Source organism: Crocuta crocuta, unplaced genomic scaffold (genome assembly GCF_008692635.1).
Source record: "Crocuta crocuta isolate KB4526 unplaced genomic scaffold, BGI_CrCroc_1.0 scaffold675, whole genome shotgun sequence".
Classification (NCBI taxonomy): Eukaryota; Metazoa; Chordata; class Mammalia; order Carnivora; family Hyaenidae; genus Crocuta; species Crocuta crocuta.
The window spans coordinates 1,916,275-1,931,942 of NW_027528796.1; the positions used below are offsets into that span (position 1 = coordinate 1,916,275).

At 59.8% G+C, this 15,668-nt stretch overlaps 1 protein-coding gene across 4 annotated transcripts in view; it reads right to left on the reverse strand.

Moving 5' to 3' along the window:
* TRPM2 (transient receptor potential cation channel subfamily M member 2) overlaps positions 1-15,668 on the reverse strand; it is a 54,093-nt gene that overhangs the window by 19,347 nt on the left and 19,078 nt on the right. For 3 of the 4 annotated variants that reach the window (XM_077755416.1, XM_077755417.1, XM_077755418.1), the window contains exons 10-20: positions 12,006-12,108; positions 8,620-8,741; positions 8,074-8,427; positions 5,260-5,397; positions 3,770-3,899; positions 3,454-3,599; positions 2,864-2,976; positions 2,021-2,234; positions 1,241-1,359; positions 649-781; positions 85-256 (exon numbers count right to left, since the gene is read on the reverse strand). In XM_077755416.1, the coding sequence (XP_077611542.1) occupies positions 85-256; positions 649-781; positions 1,241-1,359; positions 2,021-2,234; positions 2,864-2,976; positions 3,454-3,599; positions 3,770-3,899; positions 5,260-5,397; positions 8,074-8,427; positions 8,620-8,741; positions 12,006-12,108 (1,744 nt within the window). Of the gene's footprint in view, positions 1-84; positions 257-648; positions 782-1,240; positions 1,360-2,020; positions 2,235-2,863; positions 2,977-3,453; positions 3,600-3,769; positions 3,900-5,259; positions 5,398-8,073; positions 8,428-8,619; positions 8,742-12,005; positions 12,109-15,668 lie in introns of those variants that run through there. The other variant, XM_077755419.1, reaches the window with a different exon arrangement.

The following is a 15,668-nucleotide window of genomic DNA, read 5'->3' on the forward strand; positions in this document are numbered from 1 at the left end:
CACCCCACCCCCGCCCCTCGCCCCCCTGCCTCCTGTGAGCCTTCCAGCTGCCCCCGCTGGAGCCATCGGGGGCCCGCGTCCTACCGTCGATGTAGGCTGGCATCTGGCCGAAGATGGTGAGGTACGACTGGTAGACGACCCCGCGGAAGATCCAGTCCACCCGGCTCTCGTTGTGGATGAGGATGGCCTGCTTGGCCACCCCGAAAGACACCACCCACACCGCCAGCAGGAAGAGGAAGAAGAAGACGTCCTTCATCTGCAGAGACGGGCGGGGGTCACTGGCTGCAGCCGCGCGCACCCACACGCTCCCGCCGCCCCCCAAGCCCCGGTTGCGCACTCTGTGGTGGTGGGAGGAGCCGCTGTCACCCTAGGCAGGGACACTTGGGCCACAGCCCTGGTCTGCCCCCCACATCCTAATAGGGTGCCGGGTGTGACTGTGACCCATGGAGGGAGTGACAGGAGCTGTAACAGGGATCGAGAATGAGCTGTGGAGATCAGGGGAGGCTACTAGGAAGAGGTGACAAACAGGCAAAGACCTGAGACGGGCATGCCGGGGTTGGGAGCCGGAAGGCAAAGCGGGGATGTGCTTTGCTCAAGCCCTGGAGCGCCTCACTTGCAACTGGCGCCCGGACCCCATGATCCCCTTACCATCCGCTTCACGATGATGATCTTGGGCCCCAGCGTCTTGCTGATGGTGAAGATGTGCATCAGGCGGAGGCAGAACATGATGAAGTCCAGAGAGAGGATGATGCGCCCGGGGTACAGCAGCGCCGGTATGAGCCTGGCCCCGAGGCAGAATCAAGGACCCCTGAGCTCACTGCGCCCAGAGCCCCGTCCCCAGCTGCCTGCTCACCTGCCCACGTGTGGCTCTGGGGGCCCCTGGACCCCAAAGTACTAAAAACAGGGTGTGAGCTCATGGGGTAGAGCCTCCAGGCAGGTGTTAGCCAGAAAGGTCCAGAAGCCCAGCCGGGCAGGGGAGGCGGGCCACGTGGTGGGCTGGTCCCTCTTGCTTCTTGGAGAAAGGGACTGTGGCAGGGACGCATGTGGCCCTGATGGGCAGCAGAGCGGCCCGGGGCCCCAGCAGCGTCTGAAGGAGCAGGGGCTCCGGCACGTTTCTCGGGCTCCTCCAACGGTCCCAGGGCAGATTTTGTCCCCCGGACAGATAGCGGACACGTTCAGAGGGGACGCGAGCCCTGGGGCTACAGCCGCCGACAGGCTCAGAGGCGACGGGGCGGCTCACCTGCAGGTCAGTCCTACTATGAAGAGCAAGATGGCACCGATGTCCAGTTTATTCCAGAAGTCGCTGAAGTACAGGAGCGCCATCTTCATCAGCCCGAACTCATCAGGGTCATAGAAGAGCTGCGGGGAGACGAGGGCAGGGGCCTGGCTGCCGTCACCGCCCTCCCCTCCGGCAGCAGAAACACTCCCTCCTTCCTGGAGAGTGAGGCTCGCCAGGGAGGGGACCGATTCCCGCCGCCCCTGGGTCCCCTGGGTGGAGGAAGAGTGGGAGAGGAGCCCAGGCAGAGGTGTCACCAGGCGGCCCGGAGCCCACCCTCCGGCCCACCGCAGCCCTGCTCGGTCCGCAGATGCCTGTGGCTGGGGCAGCCCCCATCTGTGCCAGCCGGCTTCCCACAGGACCTGTCCACCTGCCTCCACGGCAGCCCGGTCCCCGGCAGCGGGTGGGGCAGCAGATGGCCCCACGCAGGGAGGAGGTCACGCACCCCCTCTGCTCTGGGGCTGCCGCCTGGAGGCTGGGGCTTTGCCCCCTGGGACTGGGTCTGGCTTCAGGAGGCTGCGCAGCCAGAGGAGAGGCTCCCGCACCTGCCTCTGGGGACCCTGAAGCCACCCTGGACTCCGACAGCAGCGTCTAGGCGCGCGGTCAGCCCGCCAAGGGCCAACGAGAGAAGGTGGCCCAGTGCGGGTTCCGGCCCGGGCGCCCCCTGGTGGGGGTCAGGACCGGTGGACGGGCCGCGTGGGCTGGGGACCGTGGGGAAGCAGGGAGGGGGCCGGGCAGACACACCTGCCGCAGCTCCTCGCACACGAGGGAGAAGAGCCAGAAGTAGATGAGGTACTCGCACCACGAGGGCGTCGGCTGGAAGTCCACCATGAGCACGTAGGCGAACAGGCACAGGAAGGCAAAGTAGGACAGGATGTTGAGGTGGAAGATGACCACGGGTGCGTTGAAGAAGGCTCGGACCCGGAGCAGACCCCGCCCCGTCTGCAGCCTCCTCTCCCTGCAGGGCAGATGCAGGGGGGAGGGGGTGGCAGGCCGTGAGGGGCCCGAGAGCACGAAGGACCTCTGCCTCCCCCGAGGAGCAGGGCCAGTGTACTCGTGTGTGCATGTCACGTGGCAGAGATGGGAGTCCTGGGCACAGGCTCATCCATGCAGCCCACTGACGCCCCTCCCACAGCCACGCAGGGGCCCCACCGCACGGCCCCACGTAAGGGAGGGCCCCAAAAGGCACTTTGGCTCTGGTTCTGCCAGGACTGAAATGAAATACTTGGCCATGGTGGGGACTCAGGGCAGGGGGGTGCCCAGTGCAGGGCGGGTATCCAGGGCAGGGTGGGGGCCCAGGGCAGAGGGGTGCCCAGGGCAGGTGGGTGCCCAGGGCAGGTGGGTGCTCAGGGCAGGGGCTGCCCAGGGCAGGTGGGTGTTCAGGGCAGGGGGCTACTCAGCCCATGATGGGTGCTTGGGCACAGCCCCCTGCCCCCTCCTCCTGCCTTCATGCCTCTCTACCCTCTCTAGGACCCGGTGGCAGCCACCAGGACAGACGTGACCTACTCCCAGCAAGCACATTTGGGAAGGAAGGTCTGAGGCCCTGCACCACTCCCCTGCCCCCCAGCCCAGCAGCCAGGCTGGCACCTGAAGGAGATGAGGCTGGTATAGAGCAGCGGGAAGGCCAGCATACACAGGACCACCCGCCAGAGCCCGTTGTCCACGCAGAGCTGGCCCCACCACACCTTGGTTAGAAAGGCCTGTGGACAGAGGAGGCAGCGTCAGGCCAGTGGGCACCCCCTGTGCCCCGCCCCTGAGGGTGAACCATGTGTCTGCTCCGTGCAAAGTGCCCGCATGCCCCCAGCACAGCCCTCAGCCACGCGGCGAGGCGGGCAGCACGGGACACGCCCCATCATCTGCCAGCTGAGGAGGAGGCCCTGGGTGGGCAGGGCCAGGCCAGCCTTTCCCAGAGGCAAGCGCTGGGGCCGCCCCGAGGACTGCAGGCTCCCAGGTAGGGGACCCCCACCCACTCTCTCTCGGCGCCAGTTTCCCGACATGCAAAGGGAGTGAAGTGGGTTTGTCGGGCCACAGCACACGACCAGGACCAGGCCCTGTCCCCAGGTCCCCAGGGGGCCCCGGAGCACAGGGACGTGTGTGCCTCCGTGGGAGCGGGAGGCTGCGTCCGCACCGGCGGCACCACGGACAGCTCCGCCCGGATGCAAGCCCGCCGCGGTCACCTGGACGCCCCCGTGCGACACGAACTTCATGTCCTTGGCCTCCAGGGCCAGCTGCAGGCAGGTGGTCTTCCCCCAGGCCTCCGACACGCGGGTGAGCAGTTTCTGAGCTCGGTCCTCGTCCTTCCGGTGGCACTCGGTGAACACCCCTGGTACAGGGAAGATGGGGTCATGGCCGCGGGCTCCCGGGCCCTGACGCGGGGGACGGCCTCAGGGAGCTGCCCCAGCAGACGACACGGCTTGGGCAGGACCAGGGACGAGGACCCTGGGGGACAGGTGAGGAGGGGCCAAGGTCCGAGGCCGCCACTCGTGAACCCACCGATGGCTCTGTGCTCATACTCGTCCGCCAGCGCCAGCATCTCCTCCAAGCTGTCCGTGTCCTCCTCCTCCTTCGACAGCTCCTTCAGGATCTTGCTGCAGGCCAAGGCCGCGGCGATGCAGTCCTGGCTCTGGGCACCAGGGAGGCCACAGTGAGGGTGTGGGTGGTCCGGCCCGGGAACCCCAGACACACTGCCCAGGGGTGATGAGAACAGAGCCCCCATGACACCCGGGCCATTGGGTGATCACTTGTGCCCCTGTGTGTATGCAGTGGGCCGCCCCGAGCCTAGAGGGGAGCCTTAGCTGGTGGCCTGGTCTCCCACACTGGCCGGGACAGCGGTCTACTCTCTCACCCAGAGCGCAGACCTGACACAGGCATGAGTCTCACCACCCCCTGGGTATCTGGCCAACCCCAGGCAAGAGGCTGCAGGGCAGGAATGGGACCAGGTCCGTGCAAGACCCCTCCAGGCTCTGGGCGCCCTTCCCCAGTGGCACTGCCAGTCCTAGGCACCAGGGATGCTAAGAAAATCTCAAGGAAAGCTCCTGAAGAACTGCGTGTTCGGAAGGCAGCACTGGGCCAGGACGGGGGGCTGCTGGCAGAGCCTGGAACTGTCTGGGCCACACTTTGCCCCACGGAGCATGTCTGAGGCCACGGTCGGGCCCAGCTCCCCCACTGACCCACCACACACCTTGGGAGAGGGCAAACCCCCAGAACCACAGAGGAGGTAGGAAGCCACCAATGCCACTCTGCTGGTGACGCTGGGGAGGGGGCCACTTCCACAGGAGCAATTTGAAAGGCCAACACTGAGAGGTAGGGGACCTCTGAGAAAAAATGACACTTTGCCTTCAAGGAGAGATCCTGCTTGAGGTAAAGGAGAACCCCGTGTGAGAGATTTGAGTCCACAGTGCTCGGCTCCAGGCCCCACCTGGCATGTCCTCCGTCACGACCATGAAGCTGCCCACGGGCCCAGTGATGAGGGAGCTGCTGACTGATGTTCCCGGGTGGCCCAGAAAGGGGCTCAGGGCAGGCGCATCAGGGACTCTCCCATCTAAGTACCAGACTGTCTGTATTGAGACACTGACCTAGTGGTCAGTGGAAAGAGATGCAGCCCCCTCCAGGGATGTGACTTGCCCACAGTGTCTAGTGAACAGGACGGCCACCGCGCAGGTGCCGACCCAAGGGAACCCACCTGTGTGGGCCCTGGAGGGCAGCCCCTCCCAGCTGCGCGTGCCTGCTGAGCTCCGCCCGGGACAGAATGGCAGGAGGCAGCACACCTTTTTAAAATTCTTTCCTTGCCTGAGCCAAATTCTGTTCTCCAACACTGGGCACCCTGGGGCCCTTCTGGGGTCAAGGACGCCCACTGCCCTCCTTCCAGGGCCACGTGCTCCTCCACCTGCTCTCAGCACTGGGGTTTCTGGCCACACTCCCTGGCTGAAGCCCCATTGCTAATCCACACATGATCTTACGTGCTGAGAAACACGTCTGGTTACCTGTGCCCAGATGATTTCTGCCAGCTCCCGACGATTCTGGATGATGGCCCAAATGAGAAGATCACGGACTGGGTCCATGGTGAAGGCCACATGGCCTGGCGAACGCTTGTAGAGGGACCGGAGACTCACTCCCTGCACCTGGTGAGCAGTGGGCATTCAGAACCCTGCCTAGGTCCCCACTAGCTTCACTACCCCTGGATGTGCCTGTTGGGTGTGCAGGCCTGAGCCCAGCTCCACACCTTTCCAGAACCACTGTCCCTGGAGGGCGAGCCCTGCAACCTGCATCTTCAACAACACTGTAGTCAACCTCACGCACACTGGAGTTTAAAAGCCGCCACTCTGGAGACGTGTAGAAACATTCAGAAAGTGGGACACCCAGCTAACTCCTTAACCAACAACTGTAGCCTCTTGTTACACACCAGGCACCTCTAGTCTCCTTCGTCTTATCTGATAGCATCAAAGCCTTTTCCTGCGAGGTAAACTTCCAACACAGAGTCTGTTATGGATTCGTGGCAGTGAGCTCCTCAAGGAAACCCACAGAGTGTCTCCTGCAGAGAAGACCAACAACGAATTGTTGCTCAACAGACAAGGGTCACTTGTGAGCAGGAGGGCACCACGCCCCCAGGCACACTCAACTTACACAGTCACATGGGAATCCAGCCTCCTACCTGATCAGTAAGTAAACACCTACTCAGACGTTCAGTAAATAATTACCAGAGGTGAGAACAACTTCCCACATCAAACACAAAATTCCACTTTCTGTAAGTGATTTTAGAAATTTCCTAAAGGCTCGTCTTTATATTTAAAAACTTGATTAATTAAGTTACAGACGTGGTTAACTGTAAGCTTCCACTTTAGACCTTCTTACAGGGTATGTTAGATACACTGGAATCAAGAGCAGAACTGTGAATATACAAAACCAAGCCACAGCCACATCTTTCTCAAGGGTCAGGCATGGCTTACCTGCGACAATGGATGAAATTTGAATGAATTTGAATGAATTTGAAAACCTGAAGAAAGTGTATAATTTTCTTGCAAAACAAATACCCAAATCTGATCTTAGAACACATAGAAAAGTTCAGCAGATAAATTATCAGAAAAGAAACAGAAAATTCTCAGAGCTACTACCCAAAAAGGCACTGAGCCCTGATGGACTCATAGGAGAGCCTGCTGAGCTTGTAAGAACAGTGAACTCCAGCCACATAAACTGTTCTGGAGCAAAGAAATAAGGAAGGTTTCCCAGTGGTTTTCACATGAGTAACATAAAGCTGATACCAGAACCTGACAAAGACAGCCCCCAAAATAAAACCAAAGCCTCATTCTGATGCAAAAACCATGAAAATATCGGCAACATAATCCAGTATCATACTAAACACATGTTACACTGCAATCAAGTGGAGATCAAAACAGGCATAAAAATGTTTTGCTATTGGGGCACCTGGGTGGCTCAGTTGGTTAAGCGTCCAGCTCAGGCTCAGGTTATGGTTCAGCTCACAGTTCATGAGTTCAAGACCTGTGTCAGGCTCTGTGCTGACAGTTCAGAGCCTGGAGCCTGCTTTAGATTCTGTGTCTCCCTCTCTCTTTGCCCCCTCTCCCCCCCAGTCTCTCAAAAAATAAATAAATGTTAAAAAATATTTAAATGTTTTGCTATCACAAACTCTATTAAAATAATTCATCAAACTCATAAGTCAAAGATGAGGAGTTTAAATATTCAAAAGGCTACTGACAAAGCTCTGCACTTGGGCTTCATTTGTTAAAGCTTAAATAATGGGGCTGTCAGTGCAGAACCTGCTTCAGATCCTCTGTCCCCCTCTCTCTCTGCCCCCCCCCCGCTCACGCTCTGTCTCCCTCAAAAATAAGCATTTAAATAAAAAAGCATAAAGAGCCAGGAGAAGGACACTCGCTAACATAAATTCAGAAGCCAGTCTCACACTTAACACTGAGATGGGGCAGGATTCCATCGAACACAGACGGAGACTAGAAAACAACGTCTCCCGTCCTCTTGTGTGGCAGTGCACATGCCGGGCACCTCAGAGATATGGCGGGATCTTGCTGACCCGACCCCGTGAAAAGCCAGTTTCGCCTGGGGGCCAGGACGGGGTACAAGGCACGAGGGAGGTCATTTTCCCTGCGTAACTTTTGTACCATCTGAAATTTTTAGAAAGGGAGAATAATGGATGAAAACGTGTCCCCAAAATTCATACGTTGAAGCTCCAACTCCCGAAGTGACTGTATTTGGAGACAGGGCCCCTAAGGAGGTGAGTAAGGTTGACTGAGGTCATAGGCTGTGGCCCTGATCCTATAGGACCCATGTCCCTGTAAGAAGAGGAAGGGACACTACTGCTCTCTGCATCTCCCTGCCTGCACACGGAGCAAAGACCACGTGAGGACGTGGCAAGAAGGTGGCCGTCCTCAAGCCGGGGAGAGAGGCCCCCCCGGAAACCAGCCCTGTGATGCCCCCGACTTCAGCCTCCAGACCGTGAGGGACTCAATGCCTGTTGTTTAAGTTGCCTGGTCTACGGTATTTTGTTATGGGGGCCCTGGCAGACTACGTAGGGAGCGTATTTCTTTCCCAATAAAAGTAAAGGATAGTTTCTTTAGAAAGAAGCTCTAACTCTTAAATACTGAGAACAAACTGAGGGTTGATGAGGGGTGGGGGACAGGGGAGAGCAGGGGATGGGCACGGAGGGCACTTGTTGGGATGAGCACTGGGTGTTGTAGGGAAACCGATTTGATAATAAATTATATTAAAAGAAAAGAAGCTCTAAGGATACGGCCGTGGCCCAGCACAAGGGCCACGTCACCAGCACGCACGTTCAGCTTGATGTTCGGCATGGGCAGCAGGAGCCGCGGCCGGTCGCCGGTCCGGGGCCGGGGGTACAGCGGCTGCGTGAAGTCTCCCAGAAGCTCCCGGAGCACCTGGGCCACGTGGTGCATCTGCACGCGGGGGGCGGGGGGCGCGCAGACCGGGCGCTCGGGCTCCTCGGCCAGCACCTTCTGAAGCTTGCTGTGGAAGAGGCAGGAAGGGTCCAGGTTCTGGTACAGGTAGAGCAGGGTGTCCCACGTGACGAACTCCTTCAGCCGCACCCCGTTCTCCAGGAAGAGCTTCACGAATTCGGGCTTGTTGGAGATGAGGGCGGCCGTCATCATGGGGTGCAGCTCTGAAGGCTGAGAGAGAGCACCGTGGGGGGCGGGCCCCACATACCCCGATCGCCACGCCGCTGGACACGGGACTGCCCTCGTCTCCTCCGTGCGGAGGATCCAGCGGGAGGGCTGGGGTGGGCAGAGGCCACCCTCCGGGGCCTGGCCTCGCTCCTGCGGGCCACCAGGCCCTTCCACAGGGCAGCCCAGGGACCCTACCTTCCACTGCCGCTCGTCGGTGAAGATCTCGCTCCGGGCGATGTCCACGCGGTTCCACGCCACTGCTAACTTCAGCTGGTGGTCCCAGTTCTCGTGGCCAAAGTGGTCATGGCTCCGAGAGGCTGTAGGTAAAAGCACGCGCGTCAGGGGGCTTCCGTCTGGGCCTCAGAGCCATTTCCCTGCCATCTGATAATGTCAGACAGGGAAGGATTTGTCACCAACCCCCGTGTCTCCTCGTGATCAGCGGTGGAATCTCCCGTCCCCTCCCCCACCTTTAGGAAAGCACTTTTCCTTTCAGTGCTGGAATCAGAGAATCTCCGGGTTGGGGCCTCACTCTGGCTCAGCCCCGCCCCCACCTCCTGGCCAAACCCCTCAGCCCCAGAGCTTAAAGGCGACACAGGTCTCACATGAACATTCAGAAGCTACTTTCCTTTTTCGCCTTGATTGCAAAAGCGCCGCCTCACCCAGGATCTCACCCAGCTAGGCCCCCCTCTCCCTTGCGGGCTTTACACCTTAAAGCACTGGCTGCTATTGGGGGAAGAAAGCAAGGAACTTGGACCCTTACCTCACACCACACACAAAACCCACCCTGAGATGTGCCACAGACACGACACGTAAAGGCGGTGCCCGCAGAGCTTCCGAAGCGAAACACAGGGAAATATGTGCAGCCACAGGGCAGCTAAAGATCTCCTGGGGCACGAAGAACACGGACCGGACAGGACAAAACGCATAGATGAAGCTCCAGGGAAGCGTAAGCCTTCGGCCCTTCAAAGACTCCCTGAAGGGACTCCGAGGGCAGGCCAGGAGCCCAGAGAAATGTCCCCAGTGCAGATCTCTAGCAAAGGCTTCGTATCAGACTATTTCAAAGCTCTTACACCTCAAAACTGAGAAGACAAGTCACCAGATAAACACGGATGGAAGCTCTGAAAGGCATGTCCCCCGGATGCTAACACGCGGCCAACAAGCCAAGAAGGGACGCTACGTGTCATCGGCCATCAGAGAGACGCAGATTCAAGCCGCCCTGGGCTGCCACTGCACGCCCACCGGCACAGCCCCAGTGTCAACCGCTGAGCCTGCCCGGCGCTGGTCGGGCCGCAGGGCGGCTAGCGCCCTGTCCGCGGCTGGTGGCGAGGTAAGACGTGCCATCCTGCTGGAAAACAGTGTGGCATTTTCTTTACGAACATGCTCGTGCCACAAAGAACCAGTAATTCCACACACCTAGATGCGGACCCGAAAGAAACGAGAACAAACTGGAGCTTTTATAGGAGCCCCTCACCGGAGGCAGGCTTCGTGTCCAGGGACAGGTGAGGGGGAAGCCAGGGGCCCTACCCTCGCGCGGTGAGGTACCGCTCAGCGGTAGAGAGGGACAGAGTTCTGACACACCAACGGGGAGGAATCTCAAACATGCTGCACTGAGCTGATGCAAGACACGAAAGAGCCGCAAGCATGGGATTCCATTTCTGTGAGTTTCTAGCACAGGCAAAACCATCTATAAGGACAGGAAGCAGACGGACGGTTACCCAAGGCACAGGGAGGCGTGAGCGAGCTTTCCCGGGGGGGCGGGGGCACTGCCCCATATCTGGATCGTATTCATACACGGGGTGTGCATCTGCTCAAACACATCCAGCAGTAAACCCAGGATGGGGGACTTTACCTTAGTTAAACCATAACCTCAATCAAGTTGATTTTTAAAGGGGGTTGTCACTGGGGTGCCTGGGTGGCTCAGTTGGTTAAGCACTGGACTCTTAGTTTTGGCTCAGGTCATGATCTCATGGTTCATGGGTTCAAGTCCCACATTGGGCTCTGAGCTGACAGTGCAGAGCCTGCTTGGGATTCTCTCTCTCTTCTTCTCTCTCTGCCTCTGCTGTTTTTTCTCTCTCCCTCAAAATAAATAAATAACCCTTTAAAAGGGATTGTCACTGAAAAGCCATATGAATATTTCTATTTTTTTCATATATATATATATATATACACATAATAAAAAGAGAGTCGCTTTCTCCTTTCTCCTAGAAGCCCACCGCCTCTCCCCTGAACAACCAATTACAACCAATTACACTGTGTTGGCTTCCGGAAATAAATATGTCCTCGCTCTCCCCCGTGATCTGCTCTGCCCCCGGCACCCACGGGAGGCGCCGTGACTTCTGGCTGACGTCTACACCTGTGTACCACTACGATCGAGAAATTAAACATTCCCACAGCCCGCACGCCCTCCCCGCTCAGCACCTGCCCCAGGTGAAACCACGATTCATGGTGTTATCTTCACTTGCTCTTGAACTTGCAGAGCAGACGCTGGGCTCCACCCTGGCCGTGAGCCACAGGCCTTCCCGCTCCCAGTGCTGTGCAGGGATGGCCATGCTCGGGCCCCCAGGTCCCTTGTCACTGCCGCCCAGGGGATTTCAGCGGACACCCAGCCTGCTGTCTCTTCCTGCTCCTCCAGTCCCTTCGTGGAAGAAGGCAAGGAGGGGACAGATGCTCTCACTGCCCGTCTGTGAACAGGAGGGTCAAGTGCCACGAGGTAGGCACCGTTGAACCCGTGGTCACCCAGATATTTGCACCGGCTTCCCGGCCTCCCGTGTTCTCGGTGGCGAGGACGGCCGGGGCCACGGTGGCTCCGGCTCCAGCACATCGTCGCTCTGAGTCTATCCAACTGGCTCTTCCGGGTTCTTCTGTCCTCCTGGACAGGGGTCTTCAAATGAGAACCCCGGTCCCGGCCTCAACCACCTCACTGGCTCTGTGAGGTTTCACGTGCAGCCCTGAGTCCTCCGGTCAAGAGGAGGCCGCGGGACAAGCCCAGGTTCGCCCCTCCTGCAAAGCTTCTGCCGCCCCGCTCTCCCTGGGCCGCGTCCCTCGGGGGTGAGGAGCGGCCAGCGGGCACAACGGCTGCCTGGTGTCGGGGGCGTCGTCCGCAGCAGGAGGGACGGGGGCATCGGCCGTCCCCCAGAATCCGGGGCAAAGGGAAGTGTGGGGTGGAGGGCAGAGCAGGGCTCGGCCCGGGAGCGGCCACCGCGGGAGCTTTAGCGCCCAGGGGGACCCTGCTGCGCGGGGGCCGTGGGAGCGCAGGCGCGGGGGCACCAGGGACGGCGGCGGCAGCGCTTCCACGGTTGTCTTCCTTCCCGGGGCTGTATGTGCGGCTGTGATGGCCACGGCGGGACCACGCGTGTGGCCGCACTCAGGCTCCGGCCAAGAGGTAATCGGAGAAAGGAGCCCGAACCGCCAGCCCCAGCCGCGGGCACCCACCTGCCTGGCAGGGGCGTGAGCTGGGCCCCCGTGTGGCCCGCCGCCAGCTGCCCTCTGACCTGTGCCTCTGACTCAGGGGTGGGGTTTTGGGCGCCTCCAAACTCAGGGCCCCGAGCACCTCCATTCTGCTTCTCCCTCCCGACCCTCACCTTTCAGCAAGGCCTGCAGGATGGCCACGTCCACGTCCTGCTGGCCGTCCTTGCCTTCCCGGAAGATGGTCAGCAGCTGCCGCCTCCGTACAATGTCCTGGATCTGCAACAAACACAGCCCCGGCGGGGTCTGGGGGGACAGCGGGCCCCTGGCTCCTCAGGGGCACCCGCAGCATCAAGGCCCCGGATGCACAGCCAGGGCCCAGGCGTGAGGCCACCACCTCGCCTCCCCACACCCCAGGCAGTGAGGATGAAGATGCGTAAGGACCAAATACGGCATGTTCGTGAGTGGTCGGCCGGGTGGAGACACAACCCGAGGGTAAGGAATTTCACCCCCCACCATGACAGTGTCTGCTGAATGCCCGACGGCACTGACCTTGACACTTCTCCCCTGGTTCCTCACCTTGCCTGCCTGCTGCCTACCCATCCATCCAACCATTCATCCACTCACCTGCCTACATATCAATCCACGAACCTATCTGCCCACCCTACCCACCTAGCTACCTACCTACCCATCTATATATCTAGCCGCTTACTTTATCCATCCATCCGCCCGTCCGTCCGTCCGTCCGTCCGTCCGTCCGTCCATCCGTCCATCCCTCCCTCCCTCCCTCCCTCCATGTATCTGTGTATATACACGTATCAATCTATCATTTATCTATTACCCATCTATATCACATTTAAGCCAACTACCAAACACTGTCCCCCATAACCCCTTCACCCTGAGGCCAGGGTGGCCCTTCCACAAACACATCTTCCTGCGGCTCCGCAAACCTTCAGGCTTCCGTCCCTGGCTCCCCAGCCGCCCACCCCAGCCTTGCCTGCCTTCCCGCCTCCTTGCCCAGCCTGGCTTCACTGCCCGCGACTCTGCACAGACCCCTCCCCACCTAGAGGGTGGCCTCACACGCCCCACCTTCACCTCTAAGACCCCAACCTTCCCCCCTCCTCCTCCGGATCCACCTTTCACGTTAACTCTGAAATACCGCCAGCCTCACCCTCACCCCCTCCTGAGTCTAACCCAGCCACCAATTTCGATTTGAATGACAGTGGCTGCCATTTGTTGAGCTCGGTGTGCAGACACAATGCTCAGCACTTGGTATAGACAATCTCAGCCTGGCCTCTGAGTAATAATTATCCCCATTTTAAGGACAAGACAAACAATGCTCAGAGAGAGCAGACAATTTCCCTTTGGCACACGGCTGTTTGGTGGCGCTGCAAGCCTGTGCAAGGAGGCTTCGTGGTGGACGCCTGTGTCCCCCCGAGGCAGCGTCTGAGGGAGAGAGGCCCTCCTGTCGCCTGCCTCCACCCACAGTGTGGACCGCACGCCGAGGTTTGCTAAGTGAATATCGGATCACAACCATGCCCCCGGGTCCCCGCCCCCCTGAGTCAGAGCGACGATGGCGAGTCCTGAGAAGGACTTGCACGGAACACCCGTTTCAGGGTCTGGAGTCGGCCTCGGAGGGTGGGTTCAAACGGGCAGCTTTTGACGACAGTGAGTTAGATCCGGTTCTAAGAATCGTCTAAATAATTTGTAAGTGAACTGGGGAAGGGCCCCGGGGCTGCCTGCCCACTCCCGACGCTCCTTGAGGAGCTGAGCTGACGTTCACGGCCGGACCTCTGCATCCTCCCAGACTGAGCTGCTCTCACGTCGGGACAACCTCACGGAACATCCGGATCTAACTCGGCCACCGGAGACCACAGTGCGCACGGACAAGAGCAAGGTCACTGCGCCACCCACAAAACACCCAACCCCGCGCCTGCCCCTCCAGAGTGTCCCGGAGACCCCGCCAGGGCCCGAACCCCCCCGCCCCGGCAGGTGCCCTTCCACGTGGTCGGCCCCGGTTGCCCCTGTGGTCCTGGCTGGAGGGCACCGACTGCCCACGTGGCCCGAAATCAGACACAGTCGGAGGAGCTGAGCGGCTCTGCAGACTCACTCTGAGAAGCTCCTGTCGGCCACTTGAGACTTCGGATCTCTGGGGGTTTTACAACCTGGCTTATTGTTCACAGAACAGGATGCAGAGCACAGACCCAGCTTCTTGCTGGGGAAACGGATCAGAGAGGCACCAGCTACCTTCCCCCCAGGATCCTGCTGTGAAGCAGAGCTCAGGTGACAGACGGATGGCCCCCCGGGTTCGGAGAACAGCGGGGACAGCGGTGTCAGCATGGCCACCGGAGCCTCGAGGTGCTGGGGACTCCCCGCTCGAGCTCACCTGGGCTGGTCCCGGCCGTGTGTGTCAGGGCGACCAAGCCACACGCCTGCACACGCTCCCCCTCCGCCCCACCCCTCACCCCCTCCCCGTCTGCCTGGAGGACACCCTCTCTGAAGGGTCCCTGCAAAGTCCTCCCATCTATAAACAATTTTGGCAGCCACTTCAGGTGTAAAAGAATAAATGATGCAATTAAAAGCAAAATTACTGAGGGGCACTGGGGTCGGGGTGGCTCAGTCAGTTAAGCATCTGACTTTGGCTCAGGTCATGATCTCGAAGTTAGTAGGTTCGAGCCCCGTGTCAGGCTCTGTGCCGACAGCTCAGAGCCTGAAGCTGCTTCGGATTCTGTGTCTCCCTCTGTCTGTCCCTCCCCCACTCACTCTCTGTCTCTCAAAAATAAATAAATGTTAAAAAAAAAAAAACTATTTTAAAAAGCAAAAGCACTGAAAAGCAGGGCATTTATGTAAAAGATGTGATCACCCTGGTCCTGGAGAAGTGGGTCAGGAACGAAGGGGGGTCCAAACCAGAGATCTCTGGGCACCCACGAGGCTCACAGCTCCAGGGCTGAGGAGATGGCAGAAAGTGGGGCCCCAGAGCCCCCAGTCTCTCTTCCAGTGTTTATAGTGACATTTTAGAAAGTCTTAGCAATCTGGTGGCTGGCTAAATAGTGTCATGCTTAAAAAGGAAGGAGGAAGGAAGAGACAGAGAGGGAGGAAGGAAAGAAAGGAGGGAGGGGGAGGGGAGGGAGGAAGGAGGGGGGTGGGAAGGAAGAAAGAAGGAAGGAGGGAGGGGGGATAATGAAGGAAAAGGCTGAATGCACTGTGTAAACAGTTTGATTTGGATCCTGGGCCAGAAGGAGGACATTAGCAGATCAGTGTGCAGTGCAAACCGCGTGCACTCAGCCCCCGGCGCTGACCGCGTGCACTCAGCCCCCAGTGCAAACCGCGCGCACTCCGCCCCTGGCGCCGACCGCGTGCACTCAGCCCCCGGCGCCGAGCCAGAGCGGCCTCTGCTCCGACCCTGCTGCAGCTGCGACCCTGTGGGGCGTGAGCCTCAGGACAGGCTGGGGAGCGGTTGGCTAGAAACTGTCTACTCTCTGCAACCATTCTACGCACCTAAAATTAGCCCAGAACAAGACGAGGGGGCACCAGCCGGGCACCTGGCGCAGGGCGGAGCCGGCCTCACGTGGACGTGCCCGAGCGTTAGCTGCAGGGTCCCGTCCTCAGGCTCCCCGCTTCCACTCAGCATAGCCAGCCTCCTCCCGGGGATCGGGTCCCCCACACGCCCTGGAGGCCGGGGCTGGGGTCCCCTGGAATGCTCACCGAACCTGCGAATCCGCGGGAGGGGCTCACGCCGGCTGGCGGCCCAGCTGAGGGGCGCACAGGAGCCGCGCTCACGGTCCCCGGCCCCCTGCCTGATCCGCCCTGGTGGCCTGGGGCTCGCCAGGCTTGGAGGC